The 20,060-nt window shown below is 43.1% G+C and overlaps 1 protein-coding gene across 1 annotated transcript in view; it reads right to left on the reverse strand.

Annotated features, from left to right (window-relative positions):
- Window positions 1–286: 286 nt before the first annotated feature.
- The window catches only part of sorl1 (sortilin-related receptor, L(DLR class) A repeats containing), a 116,635-nt gene continuing 96,861 nt past the window's right edge, over window positions 287–20,060 (reverse strand). The window contains exons 21-48 of the mRNA XM_034700863.1: window positions 19,866–20,004; window positions 19,019–19,192; window positions 18,820–18,933; window positions 17,217–17,339; window positions 16,473–16,592; window positions 15,951–16,076; window positions 15,692–15,802; window positions 14,640–14,771; window positions 14,237–14,368; window positions 13,964–14,098; window positions 13,724–13,876; window positions 13,312–13,488; window positions 12,758–12,886; window positions 12,494–12,620; window positions 12,228–12,397; window positions 11,993–12,105; window positions 11,686–11,790; window positions 9,241–9,307; window positions 7,366–7,448; window positions 7,141–7,231; window positions 6,858–7,048; window positions 5,992–6,111; window positions 5,256–5,420; window positions 4,972–5,146; window positions 4,479–4,585; window positions 3,952–4,144; window positions 3,266–3,478; window positions 287–3,087 (exon numbers count right to left, since the gene is read on the reverse strand). Coding sequence (XP_034556754.1) covers window positions 3,020–3,087; window positions 3,266–3,478; window positions 3,952–4,144; window positions 4,479–4,585; window positions 4,972–5,146; window positions 5,256–5,420; window positions 5,992–6,111; window positions 6,858–7,048; window positions 7,141–7,231; window positions 7,366–7,448; window positions 9,241–9,307; window positions 11,686–11,790; window positions 11,993–12,105; window positions 12,228–12,397; window positions 12,494–12,620; window positions 12,758–12,886; window positions 13,312–13,488; window positions 13,724–13,876; window positions 13,964–14,098; window positions 14,237–14,368; window positions 14,640–14,771; window positions 15,692–15,802; window positions 15,951–16,076; window positions 16,473–16,592; window positions 17,217–17,339; window positions 18,820–18,933; window positions 19,019–19,192; window positions 19,866–20,004 — 3,753 coding nt within the window. The 3' untranslated portion in view covers window positions 287–3,019. The remainder of the gene's footprint in view (window positions 3,088–3,265; window positions 3,479–3,951; window positions 4,145–4,478; window positions 4,586–4,971; window positions 5,147–5,255; window positions 5,421–5,991; window positions 6,112–6,857; window positions 7,049–7,140; window positions 7,232–7,365; window positions 7,449–9,240; window positions 9,308–11,685; window positions 11,791–11,992; window positions 12,106–12,227; window positions 12,398–12,493; window positions 12,621–12,757; window positions 12,887–13,311; window positions 13,489–13,723; window positions 13,877–13,963; window positions 14,099–14,236; window positions 14,369–14,639; window positions 14,772–15,691; window positions 15,803–15,950; window positions 16,077–16,472; window positions 16,593–17,216; window positions 17,340–18,819; window positions 18,934–19,018; window positions 19,193–19,865; window positions 20,005–20,060) is intronic.

Consider the following 20,060-nt stretch of genomic DNA (forward strand, 5'->3'; position numbering starts at 1 on the left):
GAGCTGAGTATAGATCTGCCCCTCGTGTTTGATAATCTGCAGCTTCCGGCATGCTCTGCAGGTGATCAGAGAGCGATCCTGTGGGGTGCTGGTGGCCTAGCGGTCTGGGCGCCCCACATGTAGAGGCTATAGTCCTCGTCGCAGGGGTTGCCGGTTCGATTCCCGGCTGGTCGACCATTTCCTGCATGTCTTCCCCCCTCTCTGCTCCCCACATTTCCTGTCTCTCTTCACTGTCCTATCAAATAAAGGCAAAAAGCCCAAAAAATATAACTTTAAGAGAGCGATCCTGTATTAAATTGCTCCTATTAATGCGCTGAATAAGGTGAACATCTTATGCTCAGCATAAAGCTTCTCGTACTACTGTAATAGTTTTCTGTGCAGGCGGTTGCTGACGATGTCATTTTGCTCAATCTTTGTGTTGGATTGTTGCAAAACTAATTAAAAAGCCTTGTCCACGCGCGGATCAGCTGGAAGGGAGCGGTTTTATTTGCTTATCTTTAAAAAACGTGCAGCTGATGAGTGTCACAAGATCAGGAGCCAGGATGCTGTTTCTGGAAAGACTTGTTGATCTCTCAAACTAAAAACATCTGCAGGTCAGTGAACATGTTTCTGATTTTGTTTGGATTAACCCTTTAAAGTTTTATATTTTTCAGCCTGAAAATAATCTTCATCTGCCGTGAACTCCACCCACAGCTGATCCAGTACCTCTCTAACGGTGTCGTACTATCAACAGTCGGCGGACGGTGCTGCCTAAGCCATGGGGGGGGATGGTGCTGCTGCTGCTGCTGCTGCGCGGGAGTCCGCTCCGACACAGTTCCCTGAGAACCCACTTCCTCTCTGACTACAGCTACGGCAAAACGCTGGGGACAAAACGCGTGGTCCTGAACGATTTTTTAAAAAAAAGAGGAAAACAAAAAAAAACATTTAAAGAATCATACGGTGCAGCATGACGAGGAGAGGACGTATTAAAAGCCAATATTTACAAATATTTCAGAGCCATGGGTATGTTCATGGTACATGTGTTGCCTTTACATACAGACGTACAACAGTGTGCTGGTGGTGAGAAAGGAAAGGTGTATCAATGAGGACACTGCACGGCGCCACAGGTCGACCCATCACTCAGCTGTTTGGTTGTCTACACAGACTGTTGATGCGTTTACATTTATCAACTGGTGATCATCAAATAGACAAACAATTAGAAATGTGGAATGATAGAAAATGACCCAGAGTTAAAGGAGAACTCCGCTATTTTCAAACCTGGTCTCTACTTTATGTGTTTGGTGTCTGAATGACTCACAGAGACGACAGTTTGAAATTTAAAGCAAGCTTTAAAGGGACAGTTCCGTTTTTTGAAGCATGGTTTTATGCTTTATTGATGAACCAGCCAGAAACCAAGCATGCAGGCGAGGCTATCAACCTCTGCAGATGCAACCTTGCTATTCTTCAAAAAGTGCAACCCAAACTTTAGCGTTGGAGCTGGTGTACTTTATAATTAAAAATAATTTAGAAGTTGAATTTGCCGTCAGAAAGCCACTTTGTTCATCTTAGGATGCATTTGTGTTCCTCCACCTGCAACGCACTGATTGGCTGCTCGAGTAAGTCTGCTTTAAGAGAGATAAAAACACAACTAAACTAACTTCTGTGGACTCAAGAGGACACCTTTATGAACCGGAGTTTACAGAGGAAGTACGAGACTCAACAGACCAAGCTAACTGGAGAGCAGGAGAGATCCCAAGTGGTCACAACAGTACTTCTGGACCTCTCTGAATCAGAAGATACCAGACCGGCCGGCTTATCAAGTACCTCAAACAACCGTACTACAAAAAACTGAACTGTTCCTTTAATTGCTGCAGCACAATGCCAGATTTAAGGTCTTGTTTTTGTCACTAACGGGCTCAAACTCTTACTCTAGGTCTCTGACAAAACTACTGAAAGGATCCTTAAACTGTTTGTTTCTTGTCTCCTCTCAAAGCCACCAAACTCCATTGATAAAAGCACTGATTTCACCAGAACCAAAAGGTTTACCTCGCCACTTTCTGTGTTGTTAGTTTGTGTGAATGTATTCTGCAGAATCGGAGCCAACCCTTAACAAATAAAACCCAAAGTCGCACAGCAAACTAAGAGATGTAGACGGCTGTAAACGAGCAGCTCCGGTGCACTGTGAGGTCAAAGTAGTCTGGCGGCCCTGCAGAGAGAGATGTTACGGCTAATTCTCGTCCATAAAAGCATCTTAATCCTGTGCAGGAATCTCTTTTGGCTTTTAAAATCAATCTGAGGCATCAGCGTCTAAAGTTTTAGCATTTGTTGGACATATTTTGAAATTGCAGTATAACATCTTTGAGTCATTTTGACACCAAACACATGAAAGTCCAGGATTAAAACCCAGAGTCCCCTTTAACTCATCATCCTGCCTCTTCCTGGACACTGACGTTACGCGTACTGCTTCAGTACACTCTGCACTTTAACCAAAACATCTAACTTGCTTCTCCAATAGGTTTTTGTACATATAGTTTACAGCATTTGTCTATCATCTATAGTTTTTCTCAAAGTGTGTGTGTGTTTTTTGCGTTCTATATTACAGTCTCTGGATGCTTATTTTGGCTTTAAGCGATGAACCGCTCTATGGATGGTGAGTTTGCATTATAAATAGGGTCTCTCTTTCCCTGGGCGAGCTTCACAAACTCAGATCCTTCACAGTTTCTTCAGTGTCCACCTCCTCCTCCTCTTCCTCACAGTCCTCATTTGACCCCATATATATCTTTTTTTTTTTTTTACATTATAAAAAATAAGTTATTGCGCATCCAAAAAAAGTGCATTGTATATTTGAAAAATATCTCTTTCTCTCTTTACACTTTTCCGTTTTTCTTCATGTTTCCTGCTAATCGGGATGTTTTCCTATCAACGGATTTAAAGACGGCGGCAGAGTTTTTCATCTTTGCTCCGTCGTACCGCGCCGCTGACGGGGGGGGCGAAGGGGGGGAGAAGGAAAGAGAGAAAAAGCTAACAGAAGGACGTTGTGCTACGCGATAACCATGGGGACGTCGTCTGAGAAGCCGCTGATCATGGGAGCATCTTCATCATCGTCACCTGGAGAGAGAGAGAGAGAGAAACGTGTGAGAAGATGTGTCTGAGAGTTTTTGAGTGACATGTTTCTTGAGTTTTGTGTCTTTCAGCTCTTCGTTTTTATTTCCTTCTTTAATTCGTCTGATCTCCAACACCCAGGAGGCCGAAAGAAACACACACATCATGCAAAACGTCATCTCACCCAGTTCATCCCCGGAGGAGAAGATAGCCGAGCCCAGCCGGGAGTTGTAATGCGAGTTTGCGAAGGCGGTGAAGTTGTTCTGCAGCCTGCGGTGTCGGAGGTAGAGCGCCACCAAGCCACCGCACATGCCCAACAGAAGGAGGAAGAGGACCGGGACCACCACTGCCGCCATGTCCCCTGAGCGGCCGTCAGCGCGGGAGCCATCGCTGGCGCCTGGACGAGAAAGAAGGCAACATGTAGAGGTAGACATGAAGAAGAGAGTCCAGGTTTTGACAAATGAATACAGTGTAGAAGTGCAGAAAACTATAATTCCTCAAGTGTCCACTAGAGGGTGGATCCAAAACGAGGTCAATCTCCATTAGGCTCCATTTTTACGACAGAAATACATATATTGAGTGAAATGTGAGATCTGCTGCTGTTTTCTGGAGTTCAACATCCAAATCAGTCACAGAGCTTAACCTTTCACAGTCTTTTTGTGTTGTTGATGGTGTTTTTCATTTGAAAATTGGACAAATTCTTTGCTTTCTATGGTGCATAATGCAGAAACTAGCTCTCCAAGGACTCTGAGCTCACACTCTTGGCACTTTCTCATTGAAACGTTGCACAAAGTAGTCTGTTTACTGCAATCACCCTTCTGACTTGTAGCTCGTTTAGTTATGTACTTGGTCTACAGGTCTGTGACGTACTTGCTGCCAGCTCGTTGTAGAGCAGGAGAGCAGGTTCTCCACACAGTTGGCCGCTGAGCAGGCAGCGCGCCTGCACGGAGAAGGTGTAGTTGTGTCCCAGCAGCAGGCTGCTGATCCTGAAGTAAGTCTCTGTGGTGTTCCCCAGGAAGGACGTCTGGTTGGTCAAACTGTCGTATACGTGCACTTCATAGCCCTGTTAGGAGAATGCAAACATTAATGGACAATGCACAAAACCAGCATTACATGATAATGAGACACCAGAAGTATCAATTTGAGGGCTTAAATGGTCTCAGATTCATGTCAGTCCAACTGGATATAGCTGTTCTTTATTAAGCTTAGATTATGTTTTGCTTTGTTTCAAGTTTAACCCGACATTTAACTCCTTCATCATCAAAGTAAGACATGTTTTAGCTAGCTAGCTTCAGTTTTGAAACACACGGAAAAGGAAAGTATTAGATCCTGACAGCCGACCCTGTGTGCAAAGTTTGACTGTGGAAGAGAGAGAGAGAGAGTTCTGATCGTCTCACCCTGCTCTCGTTGAAGCCCTTTTCTCTGACGGCCAGACTCTTCCAGAAAAGGAACACGTGGTCTTTCTCTGTCAAAATCTTCAGGGCCTCTGGAGCTGGAAGAGGAACTGCAGGAGGAGGAGAATATTAGAGCAGCAGGTTTTTAAGAGGAGCATGAACAGAGAGCCTTGATGAGCCTGGCATGCTTGCAGAGCTGCAGGACTGAAGACACTTTTTGAGGGAGCTTTTGAGCACAAACACTTTGAATAACCTCCTGGAGAAACCGTCCAGTACGAGCACTATCATCTTTGTGTTTAAAGCTTTGCATACAACATAAAAAGCCAGTCAGTCAGTCAGCCGTTAATTAACCAGCTGTAGTCAGAGCTTTAGAAGTCAAAATCCAAGGTGCTTGGTTTAAAGGTGCTTGTTTACATCGGACTGAAATCATCGACCAATCACGTCAAAGTTGTCTGAAAGGGCCTAACAGAAGAAGCCCTGTGAACTCTGATCGTACCTGTGCTGAGAGTGAAGCTGGCCTCCTTGCTCATGTTCCTGAGGCGCACAGAGATGCTGTATCGTCCGCCGGGCTCCAGACCTTTCAGCTGATACTCCACCGTGTTGTTTTTGCTGCTCAGCTTGTAGTCCCACTCCTGCTTACGGATCACGTCTCGCACATGGATGGCGTACATCTACAGATACATACACAGGAGAAGTTATGCAAAGTTTTCATAGATTCATAGAATATTAGGATTTAATAATGAAACTGTATGAAGTCAGGAACATGTGACAGGTTCGTACCAGAGGCTGGTTTGGGGCGTCGTACGGCGGCTGCCACTTCAGCGTGGCCTGCGTTTTGTCCACTCGGACTCGGTGGAGGTTCCTCGGAGGAAGCCTCTCGTTTGGGATCATTTTCACCACCGCGTAGTCCGAGGGAGGACCCAGGAAGGGGGAGACGACTCGCACCTGCAGGCAGAGAGACGACATCACGGCCATAAGCTCACAACTTTTACTAACAACACAAGGCGTTTTTTTAAGGAGGTGAAACCAGAAATCTAATAGAGGCAGTGTTTGATCCTGTTTTTAATTATCAGTTGTCTGACATGTGATGTCACTGTTATTTAATCACTTTAAAGTCCTCTAATTTAAACTTTAAATAACTGTTCACTGCTCCACACTCGAACAGGTGTCGTCAGAGATAAGGGGAAGATCACGCCTCCCATTTTCACCTGATTCACAGACATTCACGCCGAATAATTGACGCCTCTCTCAGACGTCAAACTCAGATAATTTAACTTCCTTTCTTCCCGACATGCCACCTTTATACACTCTGCTGAAAACAGTTAGATCTAAAGAAGTTCACACGTCAAATTAAAGAACTCACTTTACTGCACGCGCTCAGTATGAACACAGAAAGAGTCTGAAAACACTCAAACATCATAACCAAAGACAGAAGAGGACGCTTCTGGACTTTAACGATGTTCACAGTGGAGATAAATGTTTTTAAAGAGGAAGAGGAGGATGGATGAAGACTCACCAGAAAGAGATATTGTTCATCGCTGTCCACTGTGACCGTCAGGCTGAGAGACGACGTGCTGAGCTGACGAGGACTGCGGTACAGATCCAGGAAGGAGGTGGCGTAAAACACACCGTACACCTAAACACAAACACACACAGTAAACACACACAAACACACACACATGAATTACCTAAAAAACTCTGAGATAAAAGTCACAATCAGAGGAAAAAAAGACCTCAAAGAGAAACATTTTCAGAAGCCTAATCCTCTTTATACAAAGATATGAAAGGAAATGTAAGGTAAGGAAAGGAAAGGATATGACAGGATAGGAGGAAGAAAAGGAAAGGAAGGGTAAGGGAAGGAAATAATAGGATAGGATAGGAACAGATAAGGAAGGGAAGGAAGGAAAGGAAAGGAAGGATAGGACAGGAAAGAAAAGGATAGGAAAAGACAGGAAAGGAAAGGAAATGAATGGACATTCAAGGATAGGAAAGGATAAGGAAGGAAAGGAAAGGAAGGATAGGACAGGAAAGGTTAGAACAAAGGAAAGGATAAGGAAGGAAATTAAAGGAATGGAAGGGAAGGATAGGACAAGACAGGAAAGAAAATGAATGGATAGCGAAGGATAGGAAAGGATAAGGAAGGAAATAAAGGAAAGGATAAGGAAGGTAAGGAAAGTAAGGATAGGACAGGAAAGGAAAGAAAAGGAAAGGAAAACAAACAAAAGGAAAGGGAAAGAATAGAAATGAAAGGTTTGGAAAGGAAAGTTAAGAAAGTCAAGGACATGAAGGTATCTTTAAACCTCTCCATGCCTGATGACTCAGAGTTTAATCTCTATATTAAAAGATTATTTCTGTTGTTCCCTTCCTCTCCTCCTGTCGTACCTCGTTGGGCGGACCGTTCATGTTCCAGCCACAGTCCACAGCGGTCTGGTTCAGGGCTCTGGCCTTAAAGAGGGGCCGGTCTGGCTGGGTGCCGCTGGTCTGATGGTGGGACAGAGCGGTGGGACTGTCTCCAATACTAGTGTGAGCCCAGACCGCCACCTCGTACACCGTCCCTGCTGTCAGGTTTGTAGCTGGAGACACAACAAACAAACGAAAACACTCTCAAACACAACGACGGGATCAACACTGGATCAAAACTCCTTAAAGTCAAACACACGAGTACCTCTGAGGATCCGCTCTGTGACCGTGTAGTTCTTGTCCTCCTTTACGTGGGAGTCAAACTGCCAGGACAGGATCACTACGTACTGCTTCACCTGAAAGAGACACGAGAGAAGCATCAGACCTGGATCCTGAAGCTCTCAAGAGAGTCTAAACATTTCAACTGACTCATGCAAACTTGCAAATATTCAACTTCCTCTCTCTGAGAAAAAAGTCCCAGAGCACGTACCTCATACTGAGAGTTGAAGCTGAATGAGAAGCTCAGGGAGTTGGTGGTGATGGTGTCGGCGATCACAGAGGGAGGAGGCAGAGCTGCAGAGGAAAGACAGAGGAAAGAAAGGAACTGTTATATCTTCAGGTAGAGAACTCAAACTTTCACTTTGGAAAATCTGATTCACTCTGCGCTGACTCTGACGTATAGGCCTGACAGATTTATTAAAGGTGACATATCACACTTTTTTCATCAATATATATTGGTCTAAGAGGTCCCCAAAACATGTCTTTAAAGTTTATGCTCAAAAAAACACTTTGAAATCAGATTTTGGCATGCCTGAAAAACCCTCTTCTTCAGTCCTCATCAGAACACTCTGTTTTCTCTCTGACCACGCCCCCTCAGGAAGTGGATGTGCCCTCGGCTCTCCGGCACGTTGATCTAATGTTTACATGTTGGCTGAATATACACGGCTGCTCAGAGATCACGTTACTTCAACCCTCTGAATCTGATCCAGAATCTGATCCTGATGGAGAGGCGCCTGTAGCAGGACCTTTCTGAAGGATTGGTCACAGATTTAGTGTTTCTTGTTGTTTTATTTATCAGTATGTAGACGTGTGTCTTGGTACACAGCTATGAACATGTAGCTATGTGGCTATGCTAACTAGCGCTAGCACTTATCCATGATAAATAAAAATCATCCACTAGATCTTCAAATCTGCAGACGTGGGGAGTAAAACCGACCTCTACAGCAGGACCTTTTCTGAAGGATTGGTCACAGATTTAGTGTTTCTTGTTGTTTTATTTGTCAGTATGTCGACGTGTGTCTTGGTGCACAGCTACATCTACAGCTACAGCTATGAACATGTAGCTATGTGGCTATGCTAATTAGCGCTAGCACTTATCCATGATAAATAAAAATCATCCACTAGATCTTCAAATCTGCCGACATGTGGAGTAAAACCGACCTCTGCCAGAAATCTAGCAGGACCTTTTCTGAAGGATTGGTCACAGATTTAGTGTTTCTTGTTGTTTTATTTGTCAGTATGTAGACGTGTGTCTTGGTACACAGCTACAGCTACGACATGTAGCTATGCTTATTAGCACTAGCACTTATCCATGATAAATAAAAATCATCCACTAGATCTTCAAATCTGCAGACGTGGGGAGTAAAACCGATCTCTGTGTTTATTAAGACAGCCTACAACTAGCATGCCTCCCTCCTAAGCTCCTTGTTAGCACACGTAATGAAAAACGGAGGGGGGATTCTGTATTATTTTATACAGTCTATGGGCTGAACAAGCTCCGAGCTCTGACTCCGTGACAGACCGGATATTGTTGTTACGTAACAAAAACACTGAAGTCTGAAACGGCTCGTTTCACACACATTTACAGAAAGGTGTAGAAATCAGAACAGGGGCAGAATGGATTTTTTTCATTCTCGGGGGGTTTGTAGACATGCCAGGGACACATATTTCAGGTAGAGAACAATTAAAAAGTCCATTTTGCATGATATGTCACCTTTAAATTATCAGCATCCTCACGTGTGAAAAAGATCAGAGACCTAATTCATGAACAAAGAAATGTCATGCTGGCTGCTGATTATTTTGTTTTCTTCTACTTTTTGCACATTTTCTACAACTGAAGAACCCAGTTTTGAATGTTATGTCACCATGATTTGAAAGTACATAACTATAATATACTGTACTAAGAAACTTAGCAACAAAAACAGTGCACTGTTCCTTTAAATAAGAGGACCAGTTCTGTGGTTGATGCAAGAAAAAGGTAAAATATCTAAAAGGAGTATATTACAAATAAAAACCTGTTCTCTCTTGTCACCAGCAGGTGGCAGTGTTGAGACAGTGTGTGGCTCTGCTGTGAGGAGGAACGTACCTTTCTTTGGGGTGATGGATTTCACTTCACTCCAGTTTCCCACGCCTCGACTCGTCACTGCTGCCACCTGAGGAACATCATCACAGAAACACCAACGTTAAATAGGGAACTTTATGTCTTATTTTAACTGCTGAGGAGACGTTAACTCAAATAACTGTCTTTTTTTGGGACTATTATCGAATGCTTCACTTCTATTGAATTAACACAAACTGAAAAAAATCATAGAAATGTCATAAAACCATGAAAATTCATTGAAAAAGATTTAGACCTGTGTCATAATTAAGAATAAAAACATTCTGTCATGTTATAATCTACTTGTTTTGTTTTGGTTAACGATTCATAATATGCTTTATTTTGTTGTGCACTGATTTTTTCTTGTTGTTAGTGTGCACTTAAAAATATGTATAAAATGTGTCATACACATTATAAAAATAAATAAAAAAATTAATCCTGCATGATGTTTTCTAGATTTTGCATAAATATCAAATTAAAGGCCCTGTGAGGAGTTTTGAACTGGCTGAGAAACAGACTGAAAATGACACTGATGCCTCTTTATGACCTTTAATAACAAACAAGACCATCAGCAGCAACACTGGGTACGGTTACATGATGTTTTTTAATTCTGAATTCATAATTCTAAATTAAAGGCACTATGAGGAGTTTTTAACCAGCTGAGAAACAGACTGAAACTGATACTGATGCCTCTTTATGACCCTCAAAAGCAAACAAGACCATCTACAACAACACTGATAGCTTCTCTGTTGTCATTTTGATGTCTAAAACTGCTCTGAGGGGGTAGGTGTCAGAACAGATGATTGACATCTTACTTTAGAAACACCGTTTTTTGGCTGTTTTCATGGCAAATAATCACATTGTAAGATAAGTCTAAATGTTAAAAGACAACAGGATGAGGTTATTGCCTGAAGAAAATTATTTTGCATGTACAGGACAAGAGATAACAGGTATCACTTTGTCCACAAGGGGGCGCCAGAATCGATACAAGCTAAAAGTTAAACACAGCAGCTTTAAATAATTCTGAATTAAAGTTTTCTCCTTCGTGTTTACATGGAAATAGTAATTCCGAATTGAGGTTTACATGGAAAACACGTTTAATTGTTTTTATTTAATTCCTCTTAACGTCTGGGGGTTGGGAAGGGTTCTGATTGGACAGGGGCGGGCGTGATGTATTTACGTTTACCGGAAGAAAACAGACTCCAGTTCCTGCTTGTTTCATTTTCGGTTACAACATGGAAGACCACACAATAAGTTCAAATTTCGCTTTGATTTTGACTATAGTTGTTAAAAAGCAGCTCGACACAAACGTACTGCTTCACTTTCGTCAGCTGAAGAGAGATAGACGACCGGAGAAGGGAGGCGGAAGACCGGACTGTGGCGATTCAAAGCCGGTTAGTGCAACAGCTGCTCTACCTCATCCTGAAATATGAGCCTGCCAGCGCGGAGTATGTGCGTCATCGCGACAGGACAAGGGAACGAGCATGAGCAGAACGACCAGAATTAATTTAAAGCGGAATGAACGGATACATGATAGAGGAATTATTCATTTCGGATTTAAAATCAGAATAAACCAGCTACTTACATCGGATTTAAGTTTAATTCGGAGTTATCATTTTCATTCGGAATTAGGTGTTTACATGGTCATTTTAAATCTTTTTAAAGAGGATTTAATCTTAATTCGGAATTAAAGAGGAATTAAAAGTCTCATGTAAACGTAGCCACTGACACCTTCTCTGTTGTGATTTTTAATGTCTGAAACCGCCCTGGGGGGGTAGGTGCCAGACCAGATGATGGACATCTTGCTTCAGAAACAGCCTTTCTTTGACTGTTTTCATGGAAAATAATCACATTCCCTGATAAAGTTGACTGTTAAAAGACAACAGGATGAGGCTTTTGTTGAAAACACTACTTTTGCATGTTTAGGGCAAGAGATAAGAGGTATCACTTTGTCCACAAGGGGGCGCCAGAATCGACACAAAACAAAAGTTTCTCACAGCAGCTTTAAATTAATTAATCAAATAAATTCTGAGTCTACAAAAATTAACAGAATTTCTTTTTTTTAAAACTACAAAAATCATGAAAAAGCAAAAAAATGCAGATTTTTAAAAAATGTTCTCATATTTGAGCAGAGTTTAGAAGCATTTTCAGATATGATTTTTGATTCTTGTGATGTCATTTCTTACAGTACTTCAACCTGCTTCACATCAAAGATCCAGCTCTGATGGATTTTATTTCACTTTAATCTAAACTGGATTGAAGAAGCAGCATCTACAGAGGGAGATTATGGCATTTTATTGCATACTCATCATGCAAAATAGTGACATCATCAACCGATGCACTGTATATTGATGCAAAAGACAGAAATAAAGAATGAAGGCTTCTCCTGAATATTTGAAAAAGGAGCTCTGTGTTTGTGAGTGTTGGACTCACCCTGAACCTGTACATCGTGTCCGACTGAAGCTCTTTCACTTCTGTGTTGGTTGTTATGCATCTCTCTGACGTCCATTCAAGACCTCCTCGCTCACTGTACTCAACCTAACAAACACAATCAGACTTACATTAGTCTTTTATTCCATTCAGGCACAGAGGTGAGGCAGGAAATGCTATCATAATGTCTAAGATCAGCTTTGTTCTGTACATCATGCATGCAAAAATTTAATTCAGACACCAGGTACTAGATCGTTGGTGGTTTCTCTGCACTAGAGTTGGAAAGTGGACTTTGATCAGAAGGACTCACGATGTACTCTCTGATGAGGCCGTGTCCTTTGTCAGGAGGACTCCAGGAAACTTGGACCTTCCCGTCTTCCCCGTTATCACACGACAGCTGCAGGTTCCTGGGCGGGTCGGGCACTGCAGGGCGCAAAGATTCACAGATCGATCAACAGAAATGATGCAGAGAGGAGAGTGTGATCCGGGTCCTCCTGAACTCCTCATCATGTTTTTAATTAGTCTAAATAGGAAGTGACACTCACGGCCCTCTGGAGTCCTCACTGTGATCATCTCGTTGGTCTTGTGCAGCTTGCTGAGACACTGAGTGAGCACCTTCACCTGGTAGGTGGTGTCAGGTTTCAGGACCGTCAGCTGGTAGCTGGTCTTGTTGCTGTGAGTATCCATGATGGTCCACTGCTGGGTGCCCACCAGCCTGAGCACAAACACACACAAACACACACTCAGTCACAGCGGAGAAACAGCTGATGCTAACAGTGCAGAAACATGATGAGGGTGCAGGTAGGCTCACCTGTAGTACACCAGGAAGTAGCAGGAGTCCAGAGGAAGGCTTTTAGGACGAGACCAGGTCAGAGTGATGGCACCCAGGAAGTCTCGGGTCCACTTGAGGTTCTGGACTTTGTAGGCTAGGCTGTCCACTGAGGGGCAAAGATACACAGAGATCCTTCATGAATAATAATGAGCATGCGATACAGATTCTAACCAGCAGGTGGCAGCACCGCACTTCTTAAATCTGAACACTCTGTTGGTGCTGATGAGAGTATCTGTAACCTACTTGTGCAGTTGTCCTCGTCGCTGTGGTCGGAGCAGTCCAGAAAGCCGTCGCACCTCTCACCGTCCAGAACGCACGCCTCACCGTCAGAGCAGCGAGTCCCGTTGAGGCAGAACAGAGGACCCCGAGTGGCTGCAGAGACACAGACATGGTTCAGTCTTTCATTTCAAAACACTCAAAACCACACCACAGATTCAGTTTCATAATCTCTATTCTTCAATGTGTGTGTGTTACACAAGACTTCCACCAGATCTGTTTTCATTTTGTTTTGGTGAAACCTGACTTCCTGTCCCGCTACATCTGCTCTGTTGAGATTGATGCGTCGTGCTCCGACATCCGGCAAAAATAGAAGTCTTGTGTATCTGATCCGAAGGCTTTGACCTGCCGGATCAGAGACGCAGCCAGAACGCAACGGAGCGGACACAGTGGAAGTTAACACATTGACTAGAATAGAAACCTATCAGATCCGGTGCTGTGACGGATCAGAGACGGACCGGACACAGATCTGGTGGAATTTGGCAGTTAGGGTATCAGACGTGAGGAGTGTGCAGACTCACGGCAGTTTGCTTCATCAGAGCGGTCCTGGCAGTGGTTCTGACCATCGCAGCGCTGCCAGTCAGGGATGCAGAGGGGGGGTCGTCGACATTGGAACTGACCCCGGTTGCACCGACTTGGGGAGGGCTGTGGAGCGGGGGGCTGAGTGGGTACAGGACTGACCGTCACAGAGATGTTACCTGTGGATGGAGAAAGAAATATTATTACTCTTCTCTTACAATGCACACAAGATGAACCGTCATACGTGAAATATGTGTTCAGCATTGTGCAGCTTCTGTGCAGATGTGTAGCTCTATTCAATCAAACAAGCTCTACAAGCTTTGTTTACCTAAACGTGTAACACTGTTTTCTTTAAATGCATGATTGTAACCTAATCAAGGATTGTCTCAGCCAATCAGAAGACAGATTTGTTACCTGTGGGACATCCCAGCTCGTCACTGCCGTCAGGACAGTCAGCGTAGCCGTCACACACCCACGTGTTTATGATACAAGCTCCAGAGCCGCAGTGGAAACGGTTCGGGGCGCATGTGGAGGGACCAGGAGCCACGGTGTGAGGAGTGACACCACCTACGAGGGCGGAGAGGACGGTGAATTTATGATTCAAACAAAGACAAGAAAGGAGAGCAAAGCAACATGCGATTTCAGACGGCGTACCCGTGCACTGTGCTTCATCAGACCAGTCCCCACAGTCGTTCTCTCCGTCACACTTCCACCACGTCGGGATGCAGCGTCCGTTTCTGCACTCATACTGGAAGTACCTGGAGCAGCCGGGGACCTCAGTGGGAGCGGCTGCAACACACAGAGTTAACTTCAACATCACATCACAGAGCTTTAACTGTGCTCTGATACTTATCTGAAGAAGAACAAAGTACATCTAAATATGTGTAAACAATAACATCCTTTGCTCCTCCTCCTCCTCCTCCTTACCACAGTTGGCTTCGTCAGAGTAATCCCCACAGTCGTCCATGCCGTCACACTTCCACTCTAGGCTCACACACACTCCGTTGGCACACTGGAAGGTGTAGGCGTCGCACACTTTGCCAAACTCAGATGGCGTGGCTGATAAAAATCCAACAGAAACATCAGCGTGAATACAAATCAATTCACTACAAGACACCAGAGACAATGTTTGACAGACATGCATAAATTAAAGTGCTTTTTGTACATCAGTGATACATTTTTTAGTTTAATATGAGGGTGAAGATATGCTAATTAATGTATAAATGATAAGGAGTTAAAAGAAAAATATAAAAGTCAACTTAAGTCTGAAACACTGGACTTGCAACAAACAAATACCACAAATAGAGCTTTCTCTAAGACTGTTCCTCACCACATCCGGCATATCCTGCGTCCTCATCAGACCCGTCCTCACAGTGTTTGATCCCGTCACAGACCAGAGACTGAAACAGACACTGGGCTCTGTTCTTGCAGACAAACTCCATGTAGCGCGTGCACAGAGGGTCTGAGGGTGAGACAAAGAAACACACAAGTGACATTTTAAAATATATTCAATAAAGTTTCTCAAAGATGTTTCTACCGTCACAGTTAGTTCACATCATGCTGGTTTATATCCAAATATTAATTCCTTTAGGGAAGTTAAGTTCTAATGAGTTATTTGATGCATTAAAAAGGGTTGTAACAGGCCATTAGTGTCCTACTGCTGGTATCTTTATTAATATTGTAAAACAACTACATCTTTTAGAGAAAATGACATATTCTATACGGCTCCAAAAAGAACAGGGGGAAAAACAATGGGAGAAATGGGGTATTTATTTAGCTAGGGAATAATTCATTGTAAATATGTGTGACCAAGTATGCTTTTTGTGATGCATCTCATCTAAATTTGCGCTTTCTTCTACAGACCAAGCTATGACCTCATGTTTTTGTGTTCTTGTGTGTATGTAGGTATATGTGTAACCATGTCTGTTCTGAAAAAAAAACAACCTCAGAAAAAAAAAAGTAAAAAAAAAAAAAAAAGGGTTATAACGAGTTGATTATCAGAGTACAGGAGTCACGATGCACTCTGCTACCGTGGAAGAAGGCACCCTATAGCGAGGTATTCTTGCATCACTTTGGAAATTGTCCAACTTAAATAATCTGTATGTAAATAACCCAGCTACACCTCTTTTAAACTCTACTGATCTCTGTCTGTGATAAAAGAAGGGATGTGCATCAGAAAAAATGACATTTCATTATTTTTCTGCTTTTATGCACCTGATCTTTTTTATTTTGTAGCATCCTCTGTGCTCTCATCTTCTCTTTCTAGCTTTTTTACAAGAAGTGCAATAAAAGCCTTCCTGTAGGACACTCACTACTTTCTTTATATCTTCATATTTGGTGCTAACTTGGCCTTCCATCTGATGTTTCTCTTAAATTACTCACCACAGTTGTGCTCGTCAGCTCCGTCCGGACACTCCTTGATGCCGTTACAGTGAGCGGTGGCAGGGAGGCAGGTGTGATTGGAGCAGAGGAAGCCGTTACACCGAGTTCCCTCTGGAAACACACAGAGCAGAGGATCGATATAAGGTTACTGAGAAGACGATAACTTCAGTGCATTGATGTCAACTTAAAAAGTGTGAGCTCCAAAGTCCTCCAGGACAGTAAAGAGTGTGTGTGTGTGTGTGTGTGTGTGTGTACTCACCACAATGTCTGGGATCTTCGTCAGAGTCGTCCTGGCAGTCGTCGTCTCCGTCACACACCCAGCGCTCTGGGATACAGTGACCTGTGTGACACTGGAAGCTGCTGGCCTCACATGTATGGTGGCCCACTAGGGACAAAAGAAAGAGTGTGTGTTATTTCTCTACAGATGACACCAGGAACACTCTGATCATCGTGCACGTCAAATCAAACCAATCTGCAGAAAAGAGGCGGCACATTTTACTTCTGCCTGTTTACACTGTGACAAAAAACACCTTATAAACAAGTCATCAACTTGTTTATGTCTTCAGTGTGTAATAAGCAAGATGATGCTCAGTGATCAGGTGGTTATAGCAGATTGGAATCACTTCAGGGTCACATAAGACCTTTTTGCATCTTTAGATAAGTCTTTGCAAACGTAAACAAATATGGATTTATCTCAGGAGATTCTACTTCCTCTGTAACAGTGCAGCTTTATTTCAAAGTGTTCATCTGATGCATCATTCGTTAAAAACACGGTTGTTACCTGTGCAGTTTGCTTCATCCGACCAGTCTCTGCAGTCGTTGTCTCCGTCACAGCGCCAAGCCTCACGGATACAAACTCCTCGTGCACACGTGAACTCTCCCGGGCCGCACTGGTGAGACTCTGAGGAGTTCATCAACGACACAATGAGTGCAGGAAAACACTTTGCATTTCTGCTTTTGTTTCCTATGTAACTAAATCAAGACACAAAGTGGGAATTTCTCCAGGAATTTGGAGCACAACAAAAAATGTCTCATCCCAAAAAGTTTGTTCTCTACCTTCAAAATAAAAGCCTTTAAAAACAATGTTTGTACAAAATATCCATCTAGTACAGCCTGGTGCTGCTTGTAGAATCCCACAGGGTCCTGAAACATGCTCTGGATGAGACACTTAGAATAAAAAACCCTATCATGAGGCTGTTAATACCTCTTAATACACAGCTAGCCTCCGTTAAACCCAAACAGACCCCTTACTGTCCTGAAAGTCTGCCTCTTTCCAGGTCTAAAGGAGCTTTATGAGTCCTAAACTTCCTCATATTTATAAAGATGATGAAGTCTGATACTCGTTTGGTTTTGAGATAATGAAACCTCTGTTTTCAAACACTTAAATCATTACAGCTTTATTTTACTCTTGCAAGATTATACAGTTTCTTTATTGTCTTTATTGAAAAGCATCAATATGCAGAAGGCGTCACATTCACATCTCCATTTATCTGCTAGAGATTGCAGATAAACGGCTGCATCTTACCACAGTGCTCTTCATCACTGTTGTCTCCACAGTCGTCCTCGTGGTCACACTTAAAGGCCAGAGGGATGCAGGAGCCTGAGGCCAAACAGCGGAACTGGTTTGAGGGGTCACAGGTCGTAGTGGCTGAGAGAAGACGGACAAGAATAAGTAAATAAACATGCAGAATTCTAAAGGAGGATTTTTTTTTGCATTTGCAGGATGCAAGGTACAAATAATACATGATTTAATGTCTTTTTACCGATGTGCAACAGATGAGAAAAAGTATCAAAAGTAGCTTCAAAGTTTTCTTTTGCTAGGTTCTTATTTTCAAGGCATTAATTTGTGAAGTTGTAATACTGATTTTGGCCACAAGAGGCACACGCTCACCTCATTTTAAAGGTGACATATCATGCAAAATCGACTTTTTAATGGTTCTCTACCTGAAATATGTTTCCCTGGCATGTCTACAAACCCCCCGAAAATGAAAAGAATCCATTCTGCCCCTGTTCTGATTTCTCCACCTTTCTGTAAATGTGTGTGAAACGAGCCGTTTCAGTTTTCAGTGTTTTTGTTACGTCACAACAATATCCGGTCTGTCACGGAGTCAGAGCTCGGAGCTTGTTCACTCCATAGACTGTATAAAATACAATCAACCCCTCCTCTGTTTTTCATTCCCTGCACACATGTGTGCTAACAAGGAGCTTAGGAGGGAGGCATGCTAGTTGTAGGCCGTCTTAATAAACACAGAGGTCGGTTTTACTCCCCACGTCTGCAGATTTGAAGATCTAGTGGAAGATTTTTATTTGTCATGGAAAAGTGCTAGCGCTAGTTAGCATAGCCACATAGCTACATGTTAGTAGCTGTGTACCAAGACACACGTCTACATACTGACAAATAAAACAACAAGAAACACGAAATCTGTGACCAATCCTTCAGAAAGGTCCTGCTGCAGGCGCCTCTCCGTCAGGATCAGATTCTGGATCAGATTCAGAGGGTTGAAGTAACGTGATCTCTGAGCAGTCGTGTATATTCAGCCAACATGTAAACATTAGATCAACGTGCTGGAGAGCCGAGGGCACATCCACTTCCTGAGGGGGCGTGGTCAGAGAGAAAACAGAGTGTTCTGAGGAGGACTGAAGAAGAGGGTTCTTCAGGCATGCCAAAATCTGATTTCAAAGTGTTTTTTTGAGCATAAACTTTAAAGACATGTGACCAATATATTTTGATGAAAAAAGCGTAATATGTCACCTTTAAAATTTTGGGCTTAAAGCCCTCATGTCTCCAGCTGATGTTAATTTCTCCATGCACTCACTCAATACACAAGGTACGTAATGTGTATATTATATATTAATAGATTATCTTCCATCTAGGTTTTATTTATTCTGTCATGGTTAGAGTCAGAATTTAATAAATCACATACAAATTTGAGGAAAAAATTGATTTAAAAAACAAACAAAAAAGCCGAGTTGTTATATAAATTCCAACGTGATGCATTCGTCAAAACCAGAAAGAGGCGTAAAGAAATGTTTACATTTTGTTAATATTTTAAGATTCTTGCTCAAATATTCAGAAGACAGTCTGTCTATGAGAAAGTCATGAGAGAGTTAATGATGCTGAAACTTACGACACTCCTGCTCGTCACTCATGTCTCCACAGTCGTTGTCGCTGTCACACTTCCAGATGCTGCTGATGCAGCGTCCGTTAGAGCAGCGGTACTGATTGGGTAAGCAGCTGTGCTCTGATTGGAGGGAACAAAGGGTTAAGTTGCAGCTGATTAATCAAACACTCAAGGTCATTCTGCAGCATGTGTGCCTCTGTCTCACCGATCTTGACGCAGGTGCTGTTGTGGAGCTGGTAGCCGGTGGGACACTGACACTGCAGCTCTCCGTTGGGCATGGTCAGAGTTGGGGCGCCGTCCGGGCAGACGCAGGTGTGACGGTGTCCGGGCTGCGGGAGGCAGAGCAGGCTGCACGGCTGGTCTGCACAGGCGTTATGACCTTGGGGAGAAAAGATCAAGATTTTATTTTAAGATCTGCTTAAAGGTAAGATGTTTCAAATGTCAACAGTGGATTCAGTTGGCTCAGACTGTTATTCTTAGTGTCTAACAAACACAAACACAGGTTGGTCCCTGTCTAACCTTTCCTCTGTCAGCCTCTAATCTTGTTGTCATATCTTGTCTGTGACTTCAGGTATCCAAAGAGCATAACGACAACGCCTGCTACAGTGCACACATAGGTGTAACACAAACAGGGCGTTAGTCTAACTGGTGCATGGCGTTTAACTTTCTATCTGTAATAACTGTCAGCTCTGTGTCAGACAGGGTAACACCCAGAAGTACGCCCGGCTGATGCACTCGGCCTCTGAGCCTGTCTGCAGCAAAAACAAGCTCTTTAAGTAGACATACTCTGATCATCTGATTGTTCCATGAGAGAAACCTTTGCAGCCTGTTTCACAGACATCAGATGCAACAATCAAAACTTTCTGTACATGTTGATCGTTAAAACCAAAAATAGATTCAGTTTGGGTCACTATAAAACAATTTGGATGTTTTGAAACTCTGAGCAGGAACAGGATGGACAAATTGTCCTGCAATCTATTTTCATAAACCCTGAACTGACATTTTAGACCCAGATACTTCTCACGGACATGTTTTCACTCTCTGTTCCTCACCTCTGTTCTTCCCCTTGTAGAAGATCTTGAGATCCATGACTCCGGTCAGTCGGCCGACAATCAGCTCGTTGCTCTGGGAGCCGGCTTTTGGAGCTTTGAAGATCCCCATTCTGGACCAGTCGTCCCAGTACAGGTCGTTCTGAAAGCAGCATCACAACAAACCTGTGAAAACTGGTTTGATGTGTTTTAAATTTA

The sequence above is a fragment of the Notolabrus celidotus genome, chromosome 14, assembly GCF_009762535.1.
Source record: "Notolabrus celidotus isolate fNotCel1 chromosome 14, fNotCel1.pri, whole genome shotgun sequence".
In the NCBI taxonomy this organism is placed as follows: Eukaryota; Metazoa; Chordata; class Actinopteri; order Labriformes; family Labridae; genus Notolabrus; species Notolabrus celidotus.